The sequence below is a fragment of the Empidonax traillii genome, unplaced genomic scaffold, assembly GCF_003031625.1.
Source record: "Empidonax traillii isolate 1590-97213 ecotype Southwest subspecies unplaced genomic scaffold, ASM303162v1 scaffold284:size1552100, whole genome shotgun sequence".
Classification (NCBI taxonomy): domain Eukaryota; kingdom Metazoa; phylum Chordata; class Aves; order Passeriformes; family Tyrannidae; genus Empidonax; species Empidonax traillii.
Window position 1 is genome coordinate 132240 of NW_020955477.1, and position 24986 is coordinate 157225.

The following is a 24986-nucleotide window of genomic DNA, read 5'->3' on the forward strand; positions in this document are numbered from 1 at the left end:
AGGGAATGACCTTGTCACAATTGCCGGGTTATCTGCGGTTATTTTGATGTCACTGAACCTTGCAGCCCCTTTAACACGTAGAGGGGGTGCCATTGGGGTAGCTGTTCCCAAAGAATGTTTTCGGATGGTCTGGTGAATGCAGGGGGTGAGGCTGAACCCAACCCTGCTTGGTCTCAGCCAGCTGAACAAGTGCACTTGTTTGCATAGTCTGCCCTGCAATGCGCAGAATAAATAGGCCCTGGAAACATTAATACTGAACTCATCAGTAATTAATACTTTTTCCCTGTCACGTGTTTCAAATTTATTCTAAACCCTTCTTATGTTAAACATAAACCATCGGTGATGGCCAAGGCTTCTGTGCTCGAACTGCTTAATAAGAAAAGAGAATCTAAATTTTCACTTCAGTGCTTTGTCTTTAATTTAGGAATTAGTGTGACTGACAGCAATTGTAAACAGTGTGCAGCACAATTCTATATTATGCATATTCTCACCTCTGAAATGAAGCTCAGATGGGCGAAGCCAATGTCACGTCATGTGAGACATAAAATCCCAGCATGGTTTGAGTTGGAAGGGACCTTAAAGATCATCTCATTCCACCCCCTGCCATGGGCGGGGACACTTTCTGCAAGACCAGGTTGCTCCAAGCCCCGTCCAACCTGACCTTGAACACTTCCAGGGATGGGGCAGCCCCAGCTTCTCTGGGCGACCTGTGCCAGGGCCTCCCTCTGAGTGTATCCGAGGACATGGCTTTGCCCTGCCTGACTGAGGTTCTTCCCTGCCTGAGGGCTTGCTAAGGGCTGTGCACCTTGCACCTCGTGCTTTGTGGTTGGTAGCTAAGCTTGTGGTTGTGCTCTAGCTGGGGTTATTTCCAGCTTACTCTCTTACCACTTATTAGTGCTGTAAGTCTAATTTCCAGTCAATGCTGTGCTGCTTTGTTGGTGTGACTAATGGTGGTGAAACAGCCCTCCAGTAGCTTGGTGAAGGGCTGCTTGTCTCTACAGCTGAGAAGTCCAGAGATTTCTGTGGTGGTCAGGTAACATAATAAAAAAAACCTTAAGAAAAGACAGAGTATATGCATCTTAAAAGTATTATAATTCCTTAGATTTCTACATTTTTGTATCTGAGGAAAAGTCTTAATCACTTATAAAATAAACTCATTATTTCCAGAAAAAGTTTTAGTTTTGTTCCCCTGACACTTCAGACTTTAATTTCCCTTCTCTACTTCCATTGCATTATAACCTCTGGAAATAAAACAGTATGGACACATTCTTGGTGCTTGTCAGCAACAAGACAGCCCTGTCTGTTCTGCATCACTGCTTAGATGTTTGCTTTTAAGAAGGACTAAGACTTTCTTTGGCAGGAGATGAGGACTGCAGATGCTGGGAAATCAGGAGAGATACTCAGTCTCTGAGACGGCCTCAGTTTTTGCTTTAATCCCCACGTAGATGGATGTTTCTTGCTTTGGCCTGTGGAGCATGGATTCATTTTATATGTGCACAGTGTTGGAAACATGGGGAAAAGATTCACCAGAGAACCTCAGAGCTCTTGGAAAGTAGTAGGATGGAGCCTTTTGTATAGAAATTGAGTTGTTTACTTGTGACTGGTACCTTAAGAGTTATAAATAAACAATTAGTATTCTGTCATTCAAATAATTTAATCAAAACTCCACTCGATCTGTCAATGGAATTATTGCTTGCCTTAAATTTTAAATTAACACTCGAGTTGCCTGTTCTCTTTCACTGCTATTCCTTTGTCCAGCTGCATGAAACCGTTTTCGTAACTAACTTCAGATGCAATGCTCTACATCTCCTCTTGCCTCTCTTCCCAGTTCTAATGCCTTTCTCTTTTCTCTGCTTGCTGTTCCTGGTTTACCTGCGACAGCCTTCCGAGTACAGCTGCTACCTTGGTTCGGGATCTCGGGCATCCTCAAGAGCCAGCTCTGCTCGGGCCAGCCCAGTGGTGAGCTCCTCTATTTATCTTTGTCCCTGAACTGTTTCATTCCTCTGTTTTTCAAGGTCTTTTTTTTGTACTAAGGGGTCAGTGTCCCTCGTTAGAGTTTCTTAGGGTTTTAATCAGATCTTCTGGGCAACGCTTGAGAAAAAGAAGGGGTGAACCAGATGAGACATTACAGAACCAAAGTAATTCCTGTGCAAATGCACATGTTTTTACAACAGAAAGTACACTTTGGACTCGTGTGACAGCGCTAAATTTATTCAAAGTTGGGCATGAAGCACGCTGGCAAGGGTGTTACAAAAAAGACTGGTGCTAGTACTGCATCTCCTTTGAGGATTAAAATCAGGAAACCCTAAATCTTACTGCAGCATTTATGCAATTTAGTTTCTCTACATCAAGCAGTTATTTTGGTGTTGTGTTGCTGCAGAGCTGCAGGGTGCTCCAGAGGTTGGATTTGGACATGTTTACGGGTCTGTAGAGTACCAGGCACTGAAGAGCCTTTAGCATGGTGAAGTACTAGAAGGATAACGTATAATTAGTATGAATTCCTAAATTGTGTCTGAACAGGGCTCAAACACTAAAGGCTTGTCCAGCTCCTGCTGTTCATAGATATGAAGTAACCGTCTACTGTTTTTTTTAGTGGCATGCTGTGCTTTCTCTTTGTGGTTGTTTCCATCTTGCTGTTTACAGCTCTGAGTCTCTTCCCTGATGAATTTCCGAGCATGGGCCGATAGTGTGGTGACAGTAGCAGAGTGCAGCAGGATGTCTCTTAGGGGAAACGTGCAGCTTACAGTCAACTAGTCTGCAACAACATTAATTTTCCATAGAGAGTGGAGTTTTGAAGCGTTGCACTGAGTTTCAATAAACTGGCTTTGCTTCATGGAAACCTTCCTCCTAGTGAAGTTTCACTGTGCTCTTTCTCCTGGGACCTGTCACGCCTTAACTGCCACATCCCCAAGAAAAAATGGTGAGGAGAGTGTAAATTAACACACACAGCGTGTTGCTCTAGTCATAACATCCGGCTGCCTTTGCTGAGGAGCTGGAACTTTAATGCTGTAAATGTTGCCTTAAGGACTAATTAAAAAGGAGTATCTGGATAGGCAAGAAATCTGCCACAGCAACAGGATGAGCTGTAGCTGGGACACTTGGGGTGTTCCTCTTTGGGAAGCACACGTAGGCTGCAGTAAGGAATTGCTTCGTGTTTGATGTCCCCCATCGTGGGAGCCTGCAGCAGAGCTGGAGAGGGACTTTGGACAAGGGCACGCACTGACAGGGGAAGGGGGAATGGCTTCTCACTGACAGAGGGCAGGGTTAGATGGGATGTTAGAAAGAAATTCCTCCCTGTGAGGGTGGGGAGGCCCTGGCACAGGTTGCCCAGAGAAGCTGTGGCTGCCCCATCCCTGGAAGTGTTCCAGGCCAGGTTGGACTGGGCTTGTGGAAGGTGTCCCTGCCCATGGCAGGGTGTGAAATGAGCTGAGCTTTAAAGTCCCAACCCAAACCAGTCTGTGATTCTGTGATTCCGTGCTGGTTCCCCCTTCAAATGTAGTCTGCAGTTTGAATACTGATAGAACAAAGTTGTGCGCTCTGAAGTATTGGTGTTTAAAAAGACAAGGGTAAAAATTAATTAAAAAATAAAAATATTTTCACCAGATAATGTATCGCAGCCGGTGAGCTATAAATAAATGAGTATTTTAATTAGTCCCTGAACCTGAGTCCCTGAGCTATGAGTTCTTGCAGTATATAACTTGCATTAGTAATACTTCTTAAATGACTTTGCAAACTGAATTTCAATTATCCCCAAAGCAAAAATTAATCAGAATAAACAGGGATTCCATTAAAATTCTTTAAGGGTAAGGAGCTGGGTACCCATATGCTGTTGGTTTCCATTAGGAGTTTTCTGTATGCAGACCAAGTAATTCGTGCAAGTCGTTTATGGGAATCACAGGATGCAGTTTGCCCCACCTGGGAGCTGCACAGGAGGTTTTCTATTTTGAAATTTATATTCTCTACATACACTTTGGCCTGTTGGTATGCAAGTGGCTGGGGATGGTTTGCTGTGTCAGCACCAAGGTGCCAAGCTGAATCTGCCCTGCAGGGAGACAATAGCCACTTCTTAAATGCTTTTTTTTTTTTTTTTTTTTTTAAATTAGAGGTTTATTGCAGGGTGTGAAAAGCTTCCCTTATTTCTGTGGCCTTGAAGAAGAGCTGAGAGTTAATGCTGTAGTGAGTCCAGTTGATCCTCAAAGTTCTTATTACTACACAGGGTCAATACAGCAGCACCTTGTGGTTATAATATTATTTTCCTTTTTCCCCCCCCCTATATTAAACAGACATTGCTTTACCTGAACTCGCAGTGAGGAGTCACTTGCCTTTTACTAAACGAGATTTCAAAGCAATTTGATCACGTTTTCAGTTGTATACTTGATCTTGGCAGTAAAGATGCTGAGAGAGAGCCCTGTCTTCTTAGCAGGCTCAGCAGTGCTTGGCTTCCCCTCCTGAAATGTCAGCTGCTGGGAATTCCTCAAGGAAGGATAAAGATCTCTTTGCACGACAGTGATAACCTGAGAGGAAAAAAAGGGCTGGTTTTGTTTATATCCTTAGTAAACATTAGAACTTTGTTTCAGCATCACTGAACCACAACACTGGGTCGTTCCTTGCCTTTAATCATATGGTTTCTTGATATTGCTTTATACGTTTTCTGGGATTTACACATGTAAAGATTTGATTCCAAGTTTACTTTTTAAATGACTGGTGGAGGAGAAGGAAAACGGGAATATCTGTTGGGTTGAAAAACTGTTTCCAGCATGCTCGTGTCACTTGAGAGTGGGACAGTTTACAAAATCCATGTACTCTAATCATGCATGCTTAACACATTATTTTCTTACAGTTAAGGGCATTATTAGGCAGAAAACCAAAACTGAGCTGTTCCCAAGCCTACCAACTACCATGAGAAATTATACATGGGGAATGGAGAATGATTCCATTGACCTTTCCAAATTTAAGCATGCAACAGCTAGTCACTGCAGCCCTTAAATTTTTTTCTTAGAATTTTGTTTCCTCCTCCTATCCCTGTTCACTAAGAAGTCAGCAAAACAGTATTTTTCCTGCTGTGCAGAGCTCTGCTAGCTTGTGTTCTCTGTGTTACCACGTTGGTAATACAGGAAAAAGCAGGAAGGTACTTAAACATAACGTGTCAATATTTGTCTTTGTAGTTATTTTTACAAATTCACTGTATCTGCGTGAAGTTTGCTGTGTGTTTCTTTTTCTTTAACACTTTTCCTGTTACCCCCTTGAGTAATCGTCTGCTGTCCTTGCAGTCACTGCAGATACACAGATGTGCTGTTTAATACTAAAGAATTATCCTTATAAAAAACACAGATCTCAAGACTAACAGGAGCAAACATCAGGTCCATTTGTACTGATGGGGGTGGATCTTGTGCCTGAGCTATCGGCGTGTTTTGACTGAGGTGGGCTTTTGGTATGAATTGTACAAGTTTGGGGTTTTTAAAATTAAAAAGCTGAACAGACTCAGAATGCAGTAGTATTTATCTGAAGGCTTTCTGAGCAAAGGCAGGCAAATAATAGGAGAGGGCACATTTTGCTACCCTGAGAAGATGATGGTTCATCCCAGCTCTCTCCCGTCCTGTGGAGGCTCAGGCAGTGGGCACGAGCAGTTGGCATCAGATGGGCTGGTACCAACAGCAGTGTGAGCATGTGTAGAATCATGGAATATCCTGACTTGCCAGGGACTCACAAGGATTATTGAGTCCAACTCCTGGCCCTGCACAGGACACCCCAACAGTCCCAACATGTCCCTGAAAGCATCATTCTAATACTTATTGAGCTCTGGCAGCCCTGGGGCAGTGACCTATGGCCCTATGGAGCCTGTTCCAATCCCCTGCCACCCTCTGGGGGAAGAACCTCTTCCTGATACCCAGCCTAAGCCTCCCCTGACTCAGCTCCAGCCGTTTCCTCCAGTTCAATCACTGGTCACAGAGAACAGAGATTGGAGCAACTCCTCGTGAGGGAGCTGCAGACCATGGTGAGGTCTGTCCTCAGTCTCATCTTCTCAAGGCTAAACAAGCCAAGTGCCCTCAGCTGCTCCTCATATGGCCCCTCGAGACCCTTCATGTCCCTCCTTTGAATGGTCTCTAACAGCTTTTAGTGCTTCTTATATTGCAGTGCCCAAAACTGCGCACAGTATTCCAGGTACGTCCGGGTCACACACACAGTCCTCAGGTCACACTGATTTGTGCGTTGTTGAGAACAGCTTTGTTCACTGGAAGAAGCTCGTGTTCTTGCCAGGAATAAAATGAAGACAGTGACAGACCTAATTCTGATGTAGGCACTTTATCAGGTTTTGCCTTCCCTCCTCTACACCTGAAGGCTTATCCAAGCCTGGCCTCTGACAGTCTGGGTGTGCTTTGGGCCCCTCCAGAGTGAGGATTTGCTGCAGTGCTGACTTGCATTTCAGAGGCTGATAAGTTTGTTTAAGCAATGACGTTTGGCATAGCACTCATTCCTGAGCGAGGATTCTTCTCACAAACCCAGCTTCAGACCTGAAAAATTTCAGCAGTGGGTTTCCCCTGCTGACTTTTAAAAGCCTGTTGCTAATTGCTAGTGTTAAGGTGGCTCTCGTTGGAAAAACACGCAGGAACTCTGTGTTACTGCCTGGCCCAGCCCAGCCGATTAGACTGGTAAGATGGGGATTTTAGGAGGGGTTATACTGCCTGCAATACCTCTTTTGTCTTCTTTAATTCCAGGTTTTGTAGGTATCATCCCTGTGTTCAGCACTACCTATTGTAAAATTTTTTTCTTCGTTGTTGGCCATATTTCCATTTCAAACTGTGCTGTACTACTTTAAGAGAGCAGGAAATGACTTAATTTGATTTGTCACCATAAAAACCCCCTTGCTTTCCTGAGAAAGTTGGTCTAAGTGCAGGATCTTAGATGGGGCTGAGCAGTGACAGCCACATACTGAACACGCTGAAGTTGTTCTGATACCCGAGCACAGTGTGTAGCACAACTAGACAGAAAGTGTTCCAGATTTCCCTTCTTCTCTAGCCTTGTTCAGGAGCCTGGAAGCTGGAAATTGTGCCTTAAACATGATCCTTCCAGTGATTTTAAGAGCTCTTTCTTTGAGAGTTGTGTTGTTGGATGCTCTCTGATATTGCTGCAGGGACCCTTAATTTTGGCCTGGACACTCACTGGTGGCAAAGAGCTTCAAGGGTTAACCCACTAACTGACTGCAGAGTACAGAGAAATACTTTCTCAAACGTTGTTCTAAAATGTATTTATTATCTATGAAAAATAGGCACTATATCCATATATAGGCTTGTGGGATGATTTTCCTCCTGTTACCCTTCCAGCTGCAGCCAGCCTCTGATACTGCTGACATTTTTGTAACGTGGCTCTGGATTTATTCCGAAACCCCTGTCAGAAGAGGCTGAACTCTGATCCCATTGCACTTATTTTGCAGAGAGCAACCCCATTCCCTTTGCCAAAACAAAGATATGCGTGCTGGAGTTCCTCGGAAAATGACTTCCTTTTCCTGCTTTTTTACGCAATAAAGAACAAATTGCCCATGTTGTTGGTGAAGATGAAGGTAGTCAGAGGCAGACCCGCACCCTTGTGCAAGTGAAAAATGGTACAGTGTTATGTAAAGCATCAGTAGGGGAATCACTCTTTAAATCTCATTTTTAGCAAGTATTCTCTCAGTCCTTTGTGTGTGGAAAAGTCCCAAAGCCAGTATGTTTTTTTGAAGGGCTGTGCTTTGAAGGTGAAGAAGTAATTCTCAATCTGTTTAATAATTGCAGTGTTCTTGATTGAATGCTAAAATATTAGAAGGTAAGTCTTTTGGGCAAGAATTCTGAACAATTTCAAATAAAACCAAACATTTGTTTCCTGACCTTTCTCTGATTTCTTGCTGAATCAACTGCCAAAGGGCTTGTGGGGGACTGGATGAAGGCTGGAAACCTGGAGTTCCCTCTGGTGGCTGACTGCTGTTGAAAAGCAAATTATCTTTTCAAAGAAGTGATACTGTGAATACATTAATCCAAACATGAGCAGAATAAAAACTGTATAAAATATTAATCTACTGTCTTTCTAGAAGACGAGTTTTGGTGTCTCACTGCCATGTAACCATAAAATTAAATGCTGCTTGTTTCAGACTGACCTTTTGCTTAGAGAACTGTTGCGTAGCAGGAGACACCTTTGTAATGTAAGGATATTATTTTGGAATGAGGAACTGGCATTTCTCAAGACATTTTACATTTTTTAGGTGTTAATATTTAAATATGTTAATAGTAGTAATTGCTGGCTCTGAGGTGAAAATGCTCCGAGTGTGCCATTCATGGCACCAGATGGATGTGTGCAGGAGCATTGCCAGGGAAAATGAAATCTCCTCAATTTCAGATATTACCTAATAGCTTTAATTATAAAAGATTATGCCCCATTAGAGTTATTATTTAAGATTGTTTTGCAATAAAGGTGTAGCAGGCTTCACAGGTGTGGCTGTGAGTGCTCTGAGTAGAAATATTCACTGTAATCATCTCTCTCACCACGCTGTCCTCAACATTTTCCCCTTTGTAAACAGAAGCTTTTATTTGACTCAGGTGGTGCATCATTAAAACAATATCAATATTTGCTCCCTTCTGTATTTTACTAAAAACTGAGATTGCGCGTAATTTCAGAAAACAGAGGCCGTTCTGCAAATGGCTTAAAGAAAATAAATGTTTTGAGTTGTGCCCTGAACCTGTAAAGGCAGATTTTGCAAAGGCTGTACAAAAATTCCTGGAAGTAGATTTGTGTGTGTGTGTGTGCGCACTAATCTTTTGTCACATGCCAGTATTGACACTGCCACAACTCTCTTGATAAACAACCACACGGTGCTTGGCCAGGCTAAAAGGCTGCCAAATCCAGCACTTGGAGCTGTCTGTCATGAAAACAAAAGGCTGTTTGCACAGTTCAGTCCATCTTGTTTATTGGGTCTGAACTGAAATATCCGCCTTCATTAATTACCTTCTCCTACTGCAGCCAAATTCAGAGATTTGAGGGTTTTTCCTAAGTTTTGTGTATTCAGTGTCTTTGCAAAGTTTAGATCTAGAGCTTTAAGTCTGACTTATTTTACTTCCAAGCCTCAGACTTAAATTTTTTTAATGCTAATTCATAGGGCATTTATGCTACGAGATGTGTTGTCAGTGTAAGAAGCTGATTTGTTACAGGCACCTCTCAGTTCTCAGATTATTTTTTTTAATAGGGTACCACAGATAATATAAAAAATAATGAGTTGGATAATCCCCATATTATTCTGTATAATTTAGATTAAAAAAAAGCCCCTGTGAACTGATTGGAAGGAGATGTAGTTTTTGAGTGCGTTGTCAATGGAAGTTACCAGTTAAACCACAGCTGTCCCCTGCCTTCCCCTGAATAGTGTCTATCCTGATTGTTTTTCCAGTAATTTCAAAACCACTCTTCCCTTTGGCTCTTAGTCTCTTGTTCTGGGGAAACCCTTAGTTTTTTAGGATTCCTTTGGGAAACCATCTTGGCTCTGATGCTGAAAATGTTCCCAGAAGAAGTTGTCAAGTTCAGGAGTTCTTGAGTTCTGCTGAGCTTTTCATTTCATTCAGTCCATTTTACACTTAGTTCTTGGTAAAGTGTATATTTCATTTCATTTCAGAACAGGAAAAAGTTGATAAGATGGTTCCTATCCCAAGGAAAATATTCCTGCTGGTGTTGTACATGGGTCTTGTTCTTTAACTTTCCTTTAAACATTTAAGCTGTCTTTATCCATGGTAATTTTCTGTACTCCTAAATACTATTCTGTTTTGTTTCTTCTAGACTAGTGTTAGTGCAGGATCTCTTCTGAATCAGTAAATTGCAGTGCAGTACTGAAACTCTAAAAAAGCTGTTTATTTAGACTTTGAGCTGGTCTCTTGCTATTTGACTTGAGGATCAGTTTTGTAGTCTTGGATCTTTGCTTGGATTTGCAGTCGTTGTTTTTCCTGAGTGGGGAATATTTCTCAGAGGTTTTTAAGCTGTAGCTTTCAAGTCTTAACTTGATATCTTGTTTTTTTGGGACCATGGAGGATGTGGTGTCAGACTTCAGAGGAGCCTTTTTTAGTTAAGGTCCATAAAAAAATGCAACATTTAAGAAGCTGCCTTGGTCTGGAAATCTGTAGATCTTTCAATTTAAAAAAACCCAAAACACTTCCCTTCTCTCTTTAAATAAATTGCTGTTTGGGGTTCATTTGAGGCAGATTTTTAAATTGTTCTAAAGTAAATAGGAGCAGCTGCATTTGTCAGGACAGCAGTTGCATGCAGCTGTTTAAGTCCAGGGAAAGACATCTGGAACTTTGAGTTCATTCCCAGCTAGGCTTTTGTACTCCTGCATTGCCAACTCATAGATTGTGTGCCATCTTCATGTTTGAAGCATTGTGGTGTAAAGTATAGAAAAATGTATTCCTCTACCTTATTTAATAGACTAAGTAGTTTTTTTATCAATAAGCATATTTCACCTAATTACACGCTGCCTAGAAATTGGAGGGGGATTGTCCAGCCTTGTGCCCTGAGGTACCAGCCAGGACACTGCTGTTCTGAGCGAGCTGCCTGCTTTTTGAGTGGGTAGAAATTGCTATTGAGAGGTCTTTTACAGCTTTAAGAATTTTCTTTCTGATGTATTACTGCCTTCTCTTATCCTTTATTTATTATATTAATGAATCCTTCTCAATTTTTGTTTTACAGATTGAAGAAAGGCCAGAAAAAGACTTTGAGAAGGTAAGAAGGACCTGATGAATTATTCTGACAATAGTGCTTTCTTCATTCTTTTTGGGAGGTAGAACATGTCATGAGCACATGGAAATCTATAAAATCCATTGTAGGGCAAAAATTTAATTGCTGGAGCCTTCTACTGCTACATTTTTGAAGATGAACTTTTCAGCCTCTGCTCACTCAGACGTGAAGAAGCTGACCTTCAACAGCAGTTGGCTGAAATTTCTTTAGGCTAAACCACATGAATATACTGTTATATTTATTTATTAGATCTTAATTATGGTATTATGTAAAAATAAATAAATCATAATAATAAAAGGGGAGGCTACTGCAGTAGTGAGAAATCCGCTTAATGCAGAACCCTCAATACAGGAGAGCAGTTCATGGGGCTACTGCTGCAGAGTAGATAAACACCCATGAAAGGAAAGGAGCTTTAGAAGTTGTCAAAACCATCCTAAAAATGTGTTATTACAAGTTTTGAAAAATGTCTGGCAAGTTGATATTAGCCCCTAGAGACTTTGTCTAATTAAGAATTAGTAGTTAGGAGCTAGATCATGCAAACTCCTATTGCAGTAATATTTAAATACATCTGATCTACCTTTTCTCATTAGTTTCCCATGTTAAATCTTGAGTTTGATTTTTTTCCTTCTTAGAAAATTACATTTTAATCAAGTCTGCATAATTTAAGGGTTGGTGTAATATGTGTATTAAAAAAAAAGGAAAAACCAACAAACTCACCGTATATCTGGGACAAAAAGACTTCTAACCATGTTTACCTGTGTGTGATTGCAGGGAGCACGAACTGTCTCAAGTTTATCAGCAGCTACCTTGGCTTCTCTGGGCGGGACTTCTTCACGGAGGGGCAGTGGGGACACATCCATCTCAGCCGATACAGAGGCATCTATTAGAGAAATCAAGGTGAGAAATACTTAAAAGCGGAATAAAGGATTAAATATCCTTCAGACTCCCTTCCCAAGAAGGAACTGGCTTGTCTGCCCCTCCTGGCAGCTCTGGCAGTGAACTGGGTGCAGTGAATGAGAAGTGATCAGCTTTGTGCTGCCGGGAGCTGATGTGTTGCAGGAGACCGGTCGTGATCCTGAAATAGGGAATGGGCTCAGTAAAGCCCACTGATAGGAGGGTGGAAATAATGCAAGAAGCAGCGGACTTACTGGAGAGAAGAGGAGAGAGACTGTGACAGAGGGTGGTTCTCAGTGAAAGGAGCAGAGAAGGGCTGGGCTTGGAGTCTTTGAACCTGTGTCTTTATCTTGTCCATAACGTCGAAGATTTGATTTTTTTCCAGTCAAGAAAAGCAGAATTATCATAAACTTCCAACCAATAGATCTGGATGTCTGTCAAGACTTCAGCTTAGGATCAGACCCCTTAACCTGTGTGGTAGAGATATGTAAAGGAAAACTTTGAATACTTGCTTGTCCCAACCAGCTGTGCTTCTGCCTGTTAGCTGCCGTGGCGTCATTCACCTTTCTCACCATTTCCCTCAGGATATCTATGAGTTAAAGGACCAGATTCAGGATGTAGAAGGCAAATACATGCAGGGACTGAAAGAACTGAAGGTACTGGTTTGCTGCAGACCGAGAGTGTGATCATTAACCCTGGCTAAGCATTCAGAACCCCAGTATGAGCCCTAGAGCTGACCTTGCATGCTGTTCTTCTGGAGAGGTTGGAAACTGTGTCTAATTAACTGGAAAAGTATCTGTTCTGACCTGGATTGATTGTGGTGAAAAATGCTTCCAAATGTTAACTGAAAGCCTGCTGATTGCCATTGCATGTTGTCTTTGCTGGTTTGAGGTGGTAATCATTTTACTAGCAAATTACAATTATAGGGGTTGGGTTTTTTTAATAGTCTCCTAATCCAGGAAACCTCCCAATATTGGAAGATGTACTAGAACTCATGTCCTACAGGATTATTAAAAATTGGAGTCTAAAAGCTTGTATGTTTTATTGTTTTAAGGTCACATGAGGTGGTGACTGTCACTTTGGTTTCATTTTTAGAAGACGCCCTTAAATAATCCTTCTAACAAAACCTCATGTAGCAGAGCTTGTTACATGAAGAATGAATGCTGAAGCTCTTACCCCTTCCATGAAGCCATAAACAAATTTTGGTGAAAGAACTAACTTTTATGCCTGTGTTTCACCCACCTCATAAATGAGCAGCAATGTGAGCTGTGGTTTTTTTTGAACAAGGCAGTCTTGCAAATAGATATCCAGGCATATAATGCAACATTTATCAGCATTATTATCATTGCTGCTTGCATCATTGGCTCAGTGCTGTGACAGGTAAAGATGCTGCCATCTTAAATGAGTTGGCAATGAAAGAGGAGTAGTTTGGCCCTTTTTTTGTAAAATCTTTTTTCCCCTGATCACTGAGTAGCTGGCATAAGCAAAATAATCCCATGGCCTTAAAAATGTAGGTAATTTTCCAATTCCTCTCCTTTAGACTGTCTTTTGGTGTGATTTGCACCTAAGCTGCACTGCTTGATGCTAAGAAACCAAAATGTAGCATGCCAAAGGAGTGCAACAGCAACTTCCTTAACTCCTTCCTTGCATATACTTCCTTTCCAGCTCATTTCTGTGGTTTGGTCCTACCACAGTTCTCAAATCCTGATGGCTTTCCTGTGCCTGGTATTTCTCATCTCAGGGTGGAAAGTGCACCAAAACATAGTTAAGTGTTTGGAACTGTACAAGTTCATGTCCTGAGAGACAAATCATCTCATTTGTCAATAGAAATGTACACTAAAATGATTGAGACTTTGCCACTGTCATCTTCTGTTCCACTTACTGGCTGAAAAAGGAAGTGTATGAAACTCACCTGTACTTCAGTTGAAATTATTAGAATTATACAAGTTCCAAGAGAAATTGTTTGATCTGCAAACTAAAATGTTGACTTGTGTGTCCTCCTTGTTTGCACATTTACACTGTTTTGTTTATGTAACTCTTTTATTTCAGTATTAAAATCAAATAGTGCAAAGTTTGTCCGTACAACATGGAAAATTATGCTAATCTTTATTTTGCCATCATTTCTTGTTATAAATATCTCAGTACCTTATATTCAGGTCAAGCTGTGAAGGAGGGGTTTTCAAAATACTGAGAACTATATCTTCCAGAGTAAATTTGTAAAGAAGGGATGTGATATGGGAAACTTAATGGAAAATGATGCATCAGGTCACAAAAGCTGCAGCTTTCTCTTTCACTGTGAATTCTAATGCCTGAGTCAGTATATTTAAGGGTTCTCACACTGTAAGGATCCTTTAAATTAATGTGAAGTGGCTGTTAAATTGCCTTAGTTTAAGGCCTCAGATCTTGTAAAGGGATCTTAAATCAAGGCCAGTTTACCTTTAAAAAAAAAAAAAAAATCCCAACTTGTCATCTTCAGCAGCTGCTTTGAGCTGCCAGTGTGTAGGGGCAGGGGGAGGAGGGAGCAGGAAGAAAACCGGGAAGGCAGAAGCTGAAGCAGCAGAGACCAGGAAGGATTTTATCTGTCCTGAGGTAAGGCTCCTTGCTTGTAGTCATAGGAGGTTATCCTCACCTTGGGACAGTTGGGAAGCCTCCAGTACATGATTAGTGCTGGTTTCCGTAAGCAGACTTGGCAGGCTTGCCTTTTGGTACTTTATTTTTCTCGCCGGAGGTCTTGCTCGGCGAAGTGTCCTTTATTTCGGGCTCTGACTGGGGTTGATTACTCTTTTCAGGACTCTCTAGCTGAAGTTGAAGAGAAATACAAGAAGGCTATGGTGTCAAATGCTCAGCTAGACAATGAGAAAACCAATTTCATGTACCAAGTCGACACCCTGAAGGATGCGCTGCTGGAGTTGGAGGAACAGCTGGCAGAATCCAGGAGGCAATATGAAGAAAAAAGTAAAGTATGTATATCTGTGGCATGGTAAATAACAGGGGAAGATTTGGAGGTGGGCAGGGACCTTTGTGAGGAGGCAACCAAATTACTATTCAAGTTTTTGAATAAGGTATTATTTTTAAGGCAAGTGAAATAGCAGCATATTATGTGCTTGTGATCATACAAATGGGAATTTGCCATAAGTTTCTGTCTTATAAAGCAATCTCTGAAAAAGAGAAGAAATGTTTTGAATGGGTAAAAGCTGTATTGGTATTATCACATCTCTATTTTATATTCCACCTTTAAAGTAAGTTCAGGGGGTTTGTCTGCAGGGACTTCTGGAGCATTGTTACATGCAAAGGTGTCTCCAGAGAGCCCATGGGAGAGTTGTGCAGTTCAGATAGTTAAGGCAGCTCCATGGTTAAGTGTTTGAATTAAATTTTACATGAATTCAGCATCTGACAGCTAGTGATTTGGTGTTAAATGATAAAACTGGGGCTTGGGTTAGTTTTTCAGAACTGGCTGGTTTTGGCTTACGGCATTTGACTGCAGTGCATTTCAAAACACGGTTCCTGGAAGATACAGTGTGGTTTTTTATTTTAAAGACCAACTAACTTTTAGTATGTGACCATGTGGAAAGAGTGGGCTAAATTCCCATCCCTTCATCTGTGAAGTCTGTAGGACTGGAGTGTAAAAGGTCTTCACTGCCAGCCTGCTGCTCAATTTATGAAATGGGCTAAATGATGATTGTCGCTTCTATATTTGGTCTTGGAAAAAGGACAAATAAGATAAAAATTGTACTCTTGTGGGATTGTGATTAGAGGGATATTCAAGAGTTACATCGCAGTAAGCATTTCCTTTGTGTTTGGGCTTATTTCCCCCTTTTCTATGGGGAACTATTTTTGATTAATAATAATTTCATGAATATTTCATTATTTGTAGGAATTTGAGAGGGAGAAGCATGCTCATAGCATATTGCAGTTTCAGTTCATGGAAATCAAAGAGGCTTTGAAGCAAAGGGAAGAAATGCTTGCAGTAAGTAACTTTCTTTTTTTTTTAATGGCTTGTTTGGTACATTCCCAGTAAGCATTAGGAGTAGAGAAAGTGAGGCATGGAGAATTTTATTGCCTACTCAAGTTTCTCACCTGAAGAAATATTAGTGTTTCAGGCCAAACAGGTTCAGAGCTGACTCATGGAAATAGAACTTTCCTAAATGTTCTCTTATTCTTCCCAAGTATTATATTTTGGACAGCTGTTTGTGGAGATGCAGAGGAAAATAACAGAATTGTATAACTTGTTTGAAGTCATCTTGTGGCTAATACGGAGCACAGGTTCAGCTGAGATGTCAGAAACTGTGCATGTAGATACTCTTTTTACTTTATCACCTGACTTTTTTCTTTCTTTGGCATGACTGCAATCTTGACCTTCCTTGTTAACCTGTTACCTGCTCTCTGTCTTCTTGCTTTGCTCCCGTCCCTCAGGAAATCCAACAGCTGCAACAGAAACAGCAGAGCTATGTCAGGGAAATATCCGACCTTCAGGAGACAATAGAGTGGAAAGACAAAAAAATAGGGGTAGGACTTGTCAAATCCTGAAATGTGTTCAGAGTGGCACTGTCATTCTCCACCTGATCCCGCTTCTGCAAAACCCTCCTTAGTGCCTTTGCTTGGTGTGACTAGCAAATTGCAAGTTTTTGTCTTTGGCCAGTGTCATAAAATCCAAGAAAAATCCAGCAGCTGGTCTGACTGCAGAGGTAGTTAATTTGGGGTAGTTTATTTGCTGCGCTGCACCATTTGCATTTGCCATGTCGAGAAAGGAAGTGCTATTTATAATGCAATTCCATCAGCATTGCATTTTCGCTTATTCAGGCTTAATCTGTGGACTGAGCAGAAACTGGAGTGGGATAAAGAGGTAACAGAGCTATTTATAGGCTATTGGGATGAAAGCCTCCAATGCTTCTTATCCCATCCCACCACCCCTTGTCAAAGCCACATGGAAACCCACTCTTAAAGAACAGCCTGGCTTTCTTTTCCAGCTGAGCACTGTGAAAGACTTTCTGAATATAGGAGGAAGAAATCTGGCAGCTCGCCCGTGCTTGTGATGTCCAATAGTTCGTATCAGCTTGAAACTGAAAACTGTCCAATTTTTTTACGCTTCTATTTGTACTTAAGTAGAAATTTTGTGGGGGTGTTAAGTGGCAAAATATGCATTTGCACATGGTGCATCCCAGACTAAGGATGATTTAGTGGCAGCTTTCAAATGAATTAAAATGTACTGCACCCATGATGGTAACCCATGGGATAAAAGGACTCCTGAAATCCAGGGGGTCTGCTTCCATGCCCTTCTATTAACATAAGCTCAGTGTGCTTGTTGGAGTAATATGGATATGGATCAACCTGTCTAGCAGATAAGAATAACACGTGGGCCCTCATTTGAAGGATCCCTAATGAAAGGATTGGGCTCTGAATGTCTGGTTATTGAATAAGCTGTGCATTTCTTGGATTTGAAGTTTATCTCTCTGTATGTGAACTCGGTCCTGGAATCTGTAAACTTGACCTTTTTCATCCATGCCCCTTCCACCAGTCTCTGAATATCTTAAATCTACTCATTCTTGTTTGCACTTGCTTTTCATGGCCTTTACTTGTCTACCTTCCTTTCTTCACACCTCCTCGCCCTCTGTCTCTGTCGGGAACTCAGGCGCTAGAGAGGCAGAAAGATTTCTTTGATTCCATAAGGAGTGAGCGGGATGACCTTAGAGATGAAGTGCTTGTGCTGAAGGAGCAACTGAAGGTATGCAAGAGGAATAAAAGGAATTTATAATCAACTGCTGACCCTTTTCTCCTGTACATTCTGGCAGAAAATTTAAATCTAGCTCAGTAGCAATAACTTGATTTTCATGTTACCATTTCAGGAATTTTCTGTATAAAGTCCTTCCCCCTACTATTGATTGCTTAATGTAGATGAGAGTAATAAGGAGTTGCTTTTGTAGGAGATGCTTCTCTGAGGAACATTTTATGCTGCAGATTTTTGTTTAAATTGAAAAAAAAAAAAAAAAAAGAAAAAAAGAACTGGGATCACATGCTTCCTGTCAGAATGGCTAAACTGAGAACTGCAATATCTGTTCTCTTTCCTGACTTCCAGCCATGTTTAATGGAATGATTGAAGCAATTGTTTATTCAGAGTATCGTGGACGAGAACACTTAGCAATCCCTCACTTTCCAAGCAGCAGACTCTAAAGCAATCCTTTCACTTCTCTACAGAAACATGGAATAATCCCTGACTCTGATGTAGCCACCAACGGGGAGACATCAGACATTCTTGATAATGAAGGACACTTGGATTCTTCCAGAACTGTTCCAGGCACAACTCAGGCATTAAAGGCAGGAGGGGAGGGGATGCTAGGTAAGTGCTGGATGTCCTTTCAGATCCTCCTGCCTGTCTGTCATTCATTCATCCATCTTTGCTTGGATTTGGGCATTTGTTAGTGGGACAATTAACACGTCACGCAGCATGCTACTTGTCAAATCACTTCCTCTGCATTTTTCTGCTTAATGTTGATTATCACTCCCAGTATGTTGTGCAGTTTCCTGCAAGGTCAAACTTCATTTCCCTTCCAAGGTGGCAAAGGACGGGAATACAAACAGTACATTACAGATAAGTAGCAGCCTCTCACATTACTATTTAAACACTGAATTTGAAAGTTGTCCCAGGATAATCCTGATAAGGAAAAAAAAAGGCATTTTAGTTTTCTATAGAGAACTTGTATGTTGGTTCATTTATATCCCTGTGAACTGGAAGTGTCTGCTTGGAAAACAGTGCTGGGCACTGTTACACCATAATAAGGATGAATTCTTTGTCCCTGGTAATCCTGTACTATTGAGCAGTTAATTTAACACTTCAACGTTTTTGCTAGTTACATTAACACTTCAATTGAAAGAATATAATTGATATGGATAGCATTAGGAAGGAGAAATCTGGTTGGCAAAAATCTTCTTACACAGTTGTGATGAATGGCCACTCAGAGAACTATTGTACTAGTGTAAGGAAAGGAAGTAATATTTTTGGTTCGTTGGGGGTTTTTTTTGTTCTAAATGAACATGCATAAATAGCAACAGGCAGCCAACTGTTCCAAGTGCAAGTTCTCTTGCTTTGAGCTTTTGGCTGCTTTTGCCTCACTCAGTTTCTGTGTGGAAACAATATGGAACACCAAAAACCGAGGTAAGGGTGTATTTTTAAATGCAATATGTTTTCTATATCTCCTAATTCTGTTACTTTCTTTTGGAAATAGGTGCAACATAGACCCAAAAGCTAACTAGCCACAAACACTATTGTTTTAATACCTGTTGCTTCTAAATATAAGTTTGAAGAAAAATTGTTATTACCAAAAAAAAAAAAAAAAAAAACCAAAAAAAAACCACCTTTCAAAAAACCAAAGTCCCCATCCCTTTGGGTGGCTGTAAGGGGCACAGAGTACCTGAGCTCTGCTCTGTGTTGGGAGTGCTGAACAGCCAAACCATGTGCTTGCCAATCAGATTTTACATTCAGTGTCTTTTGTGCACACTGATGATGATGCCTGTTTGTGGTATTAAAAGTAAAATATTACTGAATAATCCTTCGTGACTTCATTGTAATGGCATCACACCCCTGCATGCACGGAGGGGCGTCAGGGCTGAAGTTGTAGAGAATATTGCTGAGGAAAAACAATCTTTAAAGGTACATCTTTAACAAGTGTTGCTGTTAAATTGCACTGCTTCAAACAGTTATTCTCCTCAACGAAAGCTGTAACTCACACAGCCAAGAGCATAAATCTCCTTTCCAAAAACACAAGCCAGCACCAGAGACTTCTTGCTTTGAGAGGGTGGTGGTGAGTTTCACTGATCAAAAACTCCAGACCCTTACTAATTCAATCGCTGCTTTGCCTCACGTAATTGGCAAAAGCTGATCTCTTATTAACCTGTTCTTTGATTCATTCTCTCTTTCGGGTTTTAAATGGGGAGGTAAGTGCTGTGGTGTGGTGCCTTCAACTTTCTCAATGGTCTTTTAGGCAAAGCCAAGGAAGTGGAGATGAAAAATGAGATTTTGGAGGATGTGGGGAAAAGAGAAATCATGCAGAATACTGAGCATGAGGAACACAAAGAGGAGTCTGAGGAGCAGGAAGTACAGACATTGCATGCTGCTGAAAATGCAAAGGCAGAAAAAATGGTTGAAGAACGTGACGCCCTGTCAACAGTGACGCTCCCAGATAGTGGGTTTGCAGAGCAAGCTCAAAGCCTTACAGAACCTGTGTCAGGGAGCACTTCTTCCAACAATGGTAGTGACACAGATGATGTGAGAAAGGTGACAGAGTCCACGGGCACAGTGGCCCAGCAGCCTGACAGTGTGGAGGCTGAACACCGTGATTCGAGTGCAGGGACAAACGAGAATTCGGAGGTGGGCTCTCTGCAAGGCCATCAGGTTTCTGAGACTTCTCAGGAAATGCTTTGTGACTTGGGTACAGAGCAGGAACCGGGAGAAGCTGCACCCAAGCAGGAAGAACAAGAGGATCTTAAAACTAGCCATGACCTAAGTGATAATGAAATGGACCAAGAAAGCAACAGTACAAGTGAGAACAGTGAGCTGGTTTCTAACCAGGCAGGACTACCAGAGGGTGCAGTGGGAGGCTTGCTTAGGGAAGAGGGAAATGTGGAGAGTTCCACTCCACAGGAACTCCAGCACTCAGAAGAAAGTGCTGAAAACAAGGTTACAAATGTCTTGGAGGAAAAGCTTGTTGAAAGCAAAGACTGCACTGACGGAAGAACTGATGAAACAGGAGGGGATAGAGCTGAAGAAGAAAATGAGGTTGGGAACACAGTTCAGGGTCAGCCAAGGGAAACTGAGCCTGCGGGTGTGGAGGGGATGGAGTCCTGTGAAAGGGGTGTCCCAGCAGAGTCACTTGAAAGGGAATGTGGAGGATATCAGGCATTCACCCAGCCAGTGTCATCAGGGGACAGCCCTTCAGCATCATCAGAGGAACAAAGTACACAAGATGAAACGGAACTTGAAAATGCTACAGCTGAGAAGGACAGACAGAAGGAAGAACTAACGGAAGAGCTGGAGAAGTGTTCAGGTTCTGCAGAAACAGGGGAGCAAGATAAGGCATCTGTGGAGGCAGAGGGCTGTGTTCCCGAGGTAGAAGGAGGTGTGCTGGCACAGCCAGGCACCGATGTTGTGAAAGAGGTGATGGCTCAGGAAACCAGTTTAGACCCAAGTCTTTCAGATGATAAAATTAAGGAGTCGGAATTGGAAACAGGGTATGAATCTGGAAAAGGCAAGGAAAGTGGGACAGAGTGGGTAGAAGATTTAAAGCCAAAGGTAGAAGTTCAAACAGTTCAGTGTAGTGAGGGAACAGCAGGTAGTACAGAAGGAGAGAAAAATATTCCTTTAGAAGGTGAAGTGCAGAAGGTGGTCAAACAAGAGGAAGATGAATCTAAAGAGGAGCCAAGTGTAGGTGGTAGTGTAACTACTGAAAACAAAGCTGATAAAGAAACACTGGAAGAAAATGAGCAAGAATTAGAGCTTGCAGACCACCATGGTAGGGAACTTGCTTCTGAAGAAGGTGCAAATAATTCCCTGGCACAGAAGGCTGAGCAGGATGAAAAAGCTAGTGAACGAGTTAAATTGGAGGGTCAAGCAGAAGGCCTGGAGGATGACGGCGATGCGTTTGATTTTGATGAAGAGTCAAATCAGATACTAGAATCTGATGAAAAATGTGATGGAGAGAAAACTGAAACACAGAAAGAAGAGGTTGATGGAGCAAATGGTGCTGTTGGAAAAACTGCCCACACAGACAAAGCTAGAGAGGGAACGGATGAAATGGAAACCAAAGATGCCTTGACCAAAGGTGACGGCTTGCAGCATAAACAAGATGAGCCTGAAGAAACAGGGTGCTTGCAAGGGGAAGCACTGTGGAATGCTGATGAGAAGGCTGATGCGATGGAAGATGAAATCAAAGTATCAGATTCTGATTTAGTGGAAAAAATACAGGATGAAAATGTTCTGGAACAGGTTTTGGAAAGTGCTATCATTAACAGGGCTGAAAGCAAGGAGGATCTGCAGGGTGGTAGAAAGGGTAGAGGTAGATCCAGAGACGACTGTACGATATCCTAAGTTCAGGATCTCAAGCCTGCATAAGTTACATGCCACGTGACCAGTCCCAGGACAGAAACATGCACTTTGCACAGGACACCAGACCCTAGGAATGCTCATACAGCTTTTTCTTCGTAGGTAACTCATCATAATGCAATGTATGTACGTGGTAGTGATGCAAGTATTAAGTTATTCGCTGACATACCTGGCCACAAGAAGCTATGAGTGGGTTTTGTTTTGCCGTGTCTCAGGTTAATCACCAAATGAGTTTCACAAATTGACCATGCAGACTATCATACCTCTGGTGTGGATAACTGCTACTGAGGAATTTCTGTAGGCATTTTTTTATTCTAGCCTAGATGACAGATGTCCTGAATGTACTTATGTGCACTGGACCTTTGTGAACTTATGCACATGCTTACTTCTGCCTAGATCTGCAGTAAGTACATTAACACTTCATGAAGGAACTCAGCAGATGAGCCACACTGATGTCGAAACTTCTTTCAAAATGATTAAAATCTATGAACCAATCTTATCTTTTAAATATAGGGGGGGGGAAAGATATTTTCATTCCATTTCTATTATGGTCACATTCCAAAATATAGTAGGATCACTGTGAATCTGCTTAGTCTGAGCACTTCGGAAGAACAATATACAGTCTGAAGAAAGTGCAACATAACAGGTCTTAGTTTGCTGAAAGGAAAAAATATATACATGTTTACTTCACCTAGGCACTTTGCACCACAATAGGCCTTTCACACCATGTCTCACATGGGTTTTTTATTTTTTTTCCAGAGAAAAGTGTCAATACACACTGTAATGTGTGCTTAGGTCTGCTCTTAAGTACTGTCTAGATATGAATGTATAAAATACCTATTTTTCCAAGAACATTTTTGTTCAAAATTGCATTTGCTTACTGCATTATATTTTTTTGCTAACTATGATTCTGAAAGAATGTTTTTATCTCTGGAACAATCTTACCTCCTTCCTTCTGGAAAGAAGATAACTTTGCATATCTTAACTCTTGTTGGGTATCAGACCAAAGATCACTGTTGTTCTGTGTACTAGCCCCCCTGCTTTTTGGAAAAGCTGGATTGCTTTGAATTCCTGGCATAAATTAGACACTTGAACTCCACTGCTGTATTTCCTCTTGCATCTTTGCTAGTGCTTGGGAGGAAGAGCATGTTTTACATTCATAAATATTCATTTAAAGTTGTTTTAAGCAATGAGCGTCACAAAAAAAAATGCAAATTGAGGGGGGGTGGGGGCTATGGAAGGCTGTGTTTGCATTGATGTTACAAAGCTGATAGAGCACAGACAGACTGCAAAATTTCAAGATGTGTATCAAAATGTGCTGCTGTATATAATTTAAATAAACGTATTTTATACTTTAAATTACCTGTCCAGAGCACTGTTTCTAAACCTGCATAAACAGTTCTTTAAATCTGTATAATCTGAAACACGTTTTTCTGCAGCTTTGTTCAGTTTATTGCGTTGTGCTGCGTAGCTGGAAGAGCGATCTTCCTAGGACTGGGCAGCCTCGGGGGTTTGAGGACCTTGAATATTATGATGGCACCCTTAAGTGTAAACCTCTAACAGGTCTGTAACCCTGTAACTCCTTTCACATGGCTTCTCTCCCCCTTACAGCAGATCCACCATGGTTTCTGTAAGTATCAGCAGTTGTTCCTAAAGGGTTTACACTAAATGCTAATCCAAGAGGGCATAGATCTTAAGAGCATTTCTTATTAACATGTAGCAGTGTTTATTTAAAAGATTTGGCTCTGCCGTACTCTCAACGGTAGTATCTGGTTTATTGTTGGAAGCATGTTTTAAATGTTAAATACACATAAATACGTCATTAAATGTGCTTCCCAGGCTCTACCTGTACATGTGGATGGATCTGAGTAAAATTAGCCCCATACCAGTATTTCCTGGATTTTTGATACGAGTTCATTTCTGATCAGAATGCATCTGGGTGGTTGAGGGAATCACTGATGAGCTGACTTTTAACTAGTATTTCAACTTCGTAAAACAAAGCGTCTGTAAGATGATTCCTTTTTAAAGCCAGGTCACAGAAGGAGAAACAACTCCAGTCTTGCCTGTCCACGTACCAGCTTTTATCCCACTCTCAGTGTAAACAGGGCAGGAGCAAGAACATGGACAGGCAGTGCAGAGTGGCTGATGTGCCAGAAATCCATCCTGGAACATTAGCTGCTCGTTACTTCTGTGGGCACCTGGTCCCTGACGTCTGGAATTGGGCAAGTACCGTGGAAGAGAAGGTCACGGTATTCTTTTACCTCTTTGGTTTTGCTTGAGTATTTGCACATTGAGGGAGAGGAGGAGGTCTCCCACGTAAATTGCCTTGATGATAAAGGCAACTACTAGATAATATATTCAAACCTTAATAATTTCAGGATTGTATGCCAGCCAGCACTGAGTGAAATGTGTGCCATTAGAGAGGGAGTGGGGACAGTGTCTCAGGAGGAATTACCCAGAAAACGCATCTCTTGTGAAGTTACACAATTGAAAACAGTTTTTGGCATTTCCCCTGCAGCAGGTAACAGATAGAAGGAAACACCTGGCTTGTCACTTTCTTTCAAATATGAGTACATGACCCGAGGATGAGACTTCTGTCTTTCAGAATAGCCCCAAATGCTTGCTGGGTTTTCTGTTCAAAGCCCGGTGCCACGTGTAGCCTGTAGCCCAGGTTTGTGCATAACTGCAAATTCAGAGCTAGCCTGAAATGCATTCAAAAGCCATAGCTGAAGAACTATACCTGAAGAAAAAGGGAAAAAAAAAATAGTGAAAAGGTCTTTGTCAATATTTCCTTCACTACAGAAAAAACAGACCTCCTGTTCCCTTCAAAGTCAGTACTGCAAGCTGGTGTTTTCCAAATCCTGTGCTGTCCCCAACAGTGTCTCTCTTCTGAGAAAGACAAGAAGGCATTTCTCGATATTTTATGTTTTTTTCTCCTGCTGCAAATCAATGGACAAATCTGGAGAAAGGAGTGTTGTCTAATCTGCTAATGATCCCACAGTCAGATTCTTGCAGGCTGTTCTGAGCAGGTGCTTGGGGCTTCTGCTGTGGTTTCATGGGATGTCTTTCCATCCTCCAAGTAGAATTTATCCTTTCATTTGCATAATGATTAATTGCTCGCTGGGCCACGCATCGTGTAAGTCATGCAGATAAAAACAGCTCCTTCCCATCCCATGGGAAGTTCCATCCCATCCCTCCAAGCGGGAAGAGCCATGGAGGACCTGTGGCTGATTTGGGGATGTTTGGTCAATGGTGC

General features: G+C 41.6%; 1 protein-coding gene across 9 annotated transcripts in view; it reads left to right on the forward strand.

The window, feature by feature from the left end:
- Positions 1-24986, forward strand: part of LRRFIP1 (LRR binding FLII interacting protein 1) — a 111438-nt gene that overhangs the window by 75775 nt on the left and 10677 nt on the right. For 3 of the 9 annotated variants that reach the window (XM_027890319.1, XM_027890320.1, XM_027890322.1), the window contains 10 exons: positions 1882-1959; positions 10696-10728; positions 11515-11640; positions 12222-12293; positions 14427-14597; positions 15512-15604; positions 16051-16143; positions 17267-17359; positions 17830-17971; positions 19614-22241. In XM_027890319.1, the coding sequence (XP_027746120.1) occupies positions 1882-1959; positions 10696-10728; positions 11515-11640; positions 12222-12293; positions 14427-14597; positions 15512-15604; positions 16051-16143; positions 17267-17359; positions 17830-17971; positions 19614-21715 (3003 nt within the window). In that variant the 3' untranslated portion in view covers positions 21716-22241. Of the gene's footprint in view, positions 1-1881; positions 1960-6449; positions 6651-10695; positions 10729-11514; positions 11641-12221; positions 12294-14426; positions 14598-15511; positions 15605-16050; positions 16144-17266; positions 17360-17829; positions 17972-19613; positions 22242-24986 lie in introns of those variants that run through there. The other 6 variants (XM_027890321.1, XM_027890323.1, XM_027890326.1 and 3 more) reach the window with 5 other exon arrangements.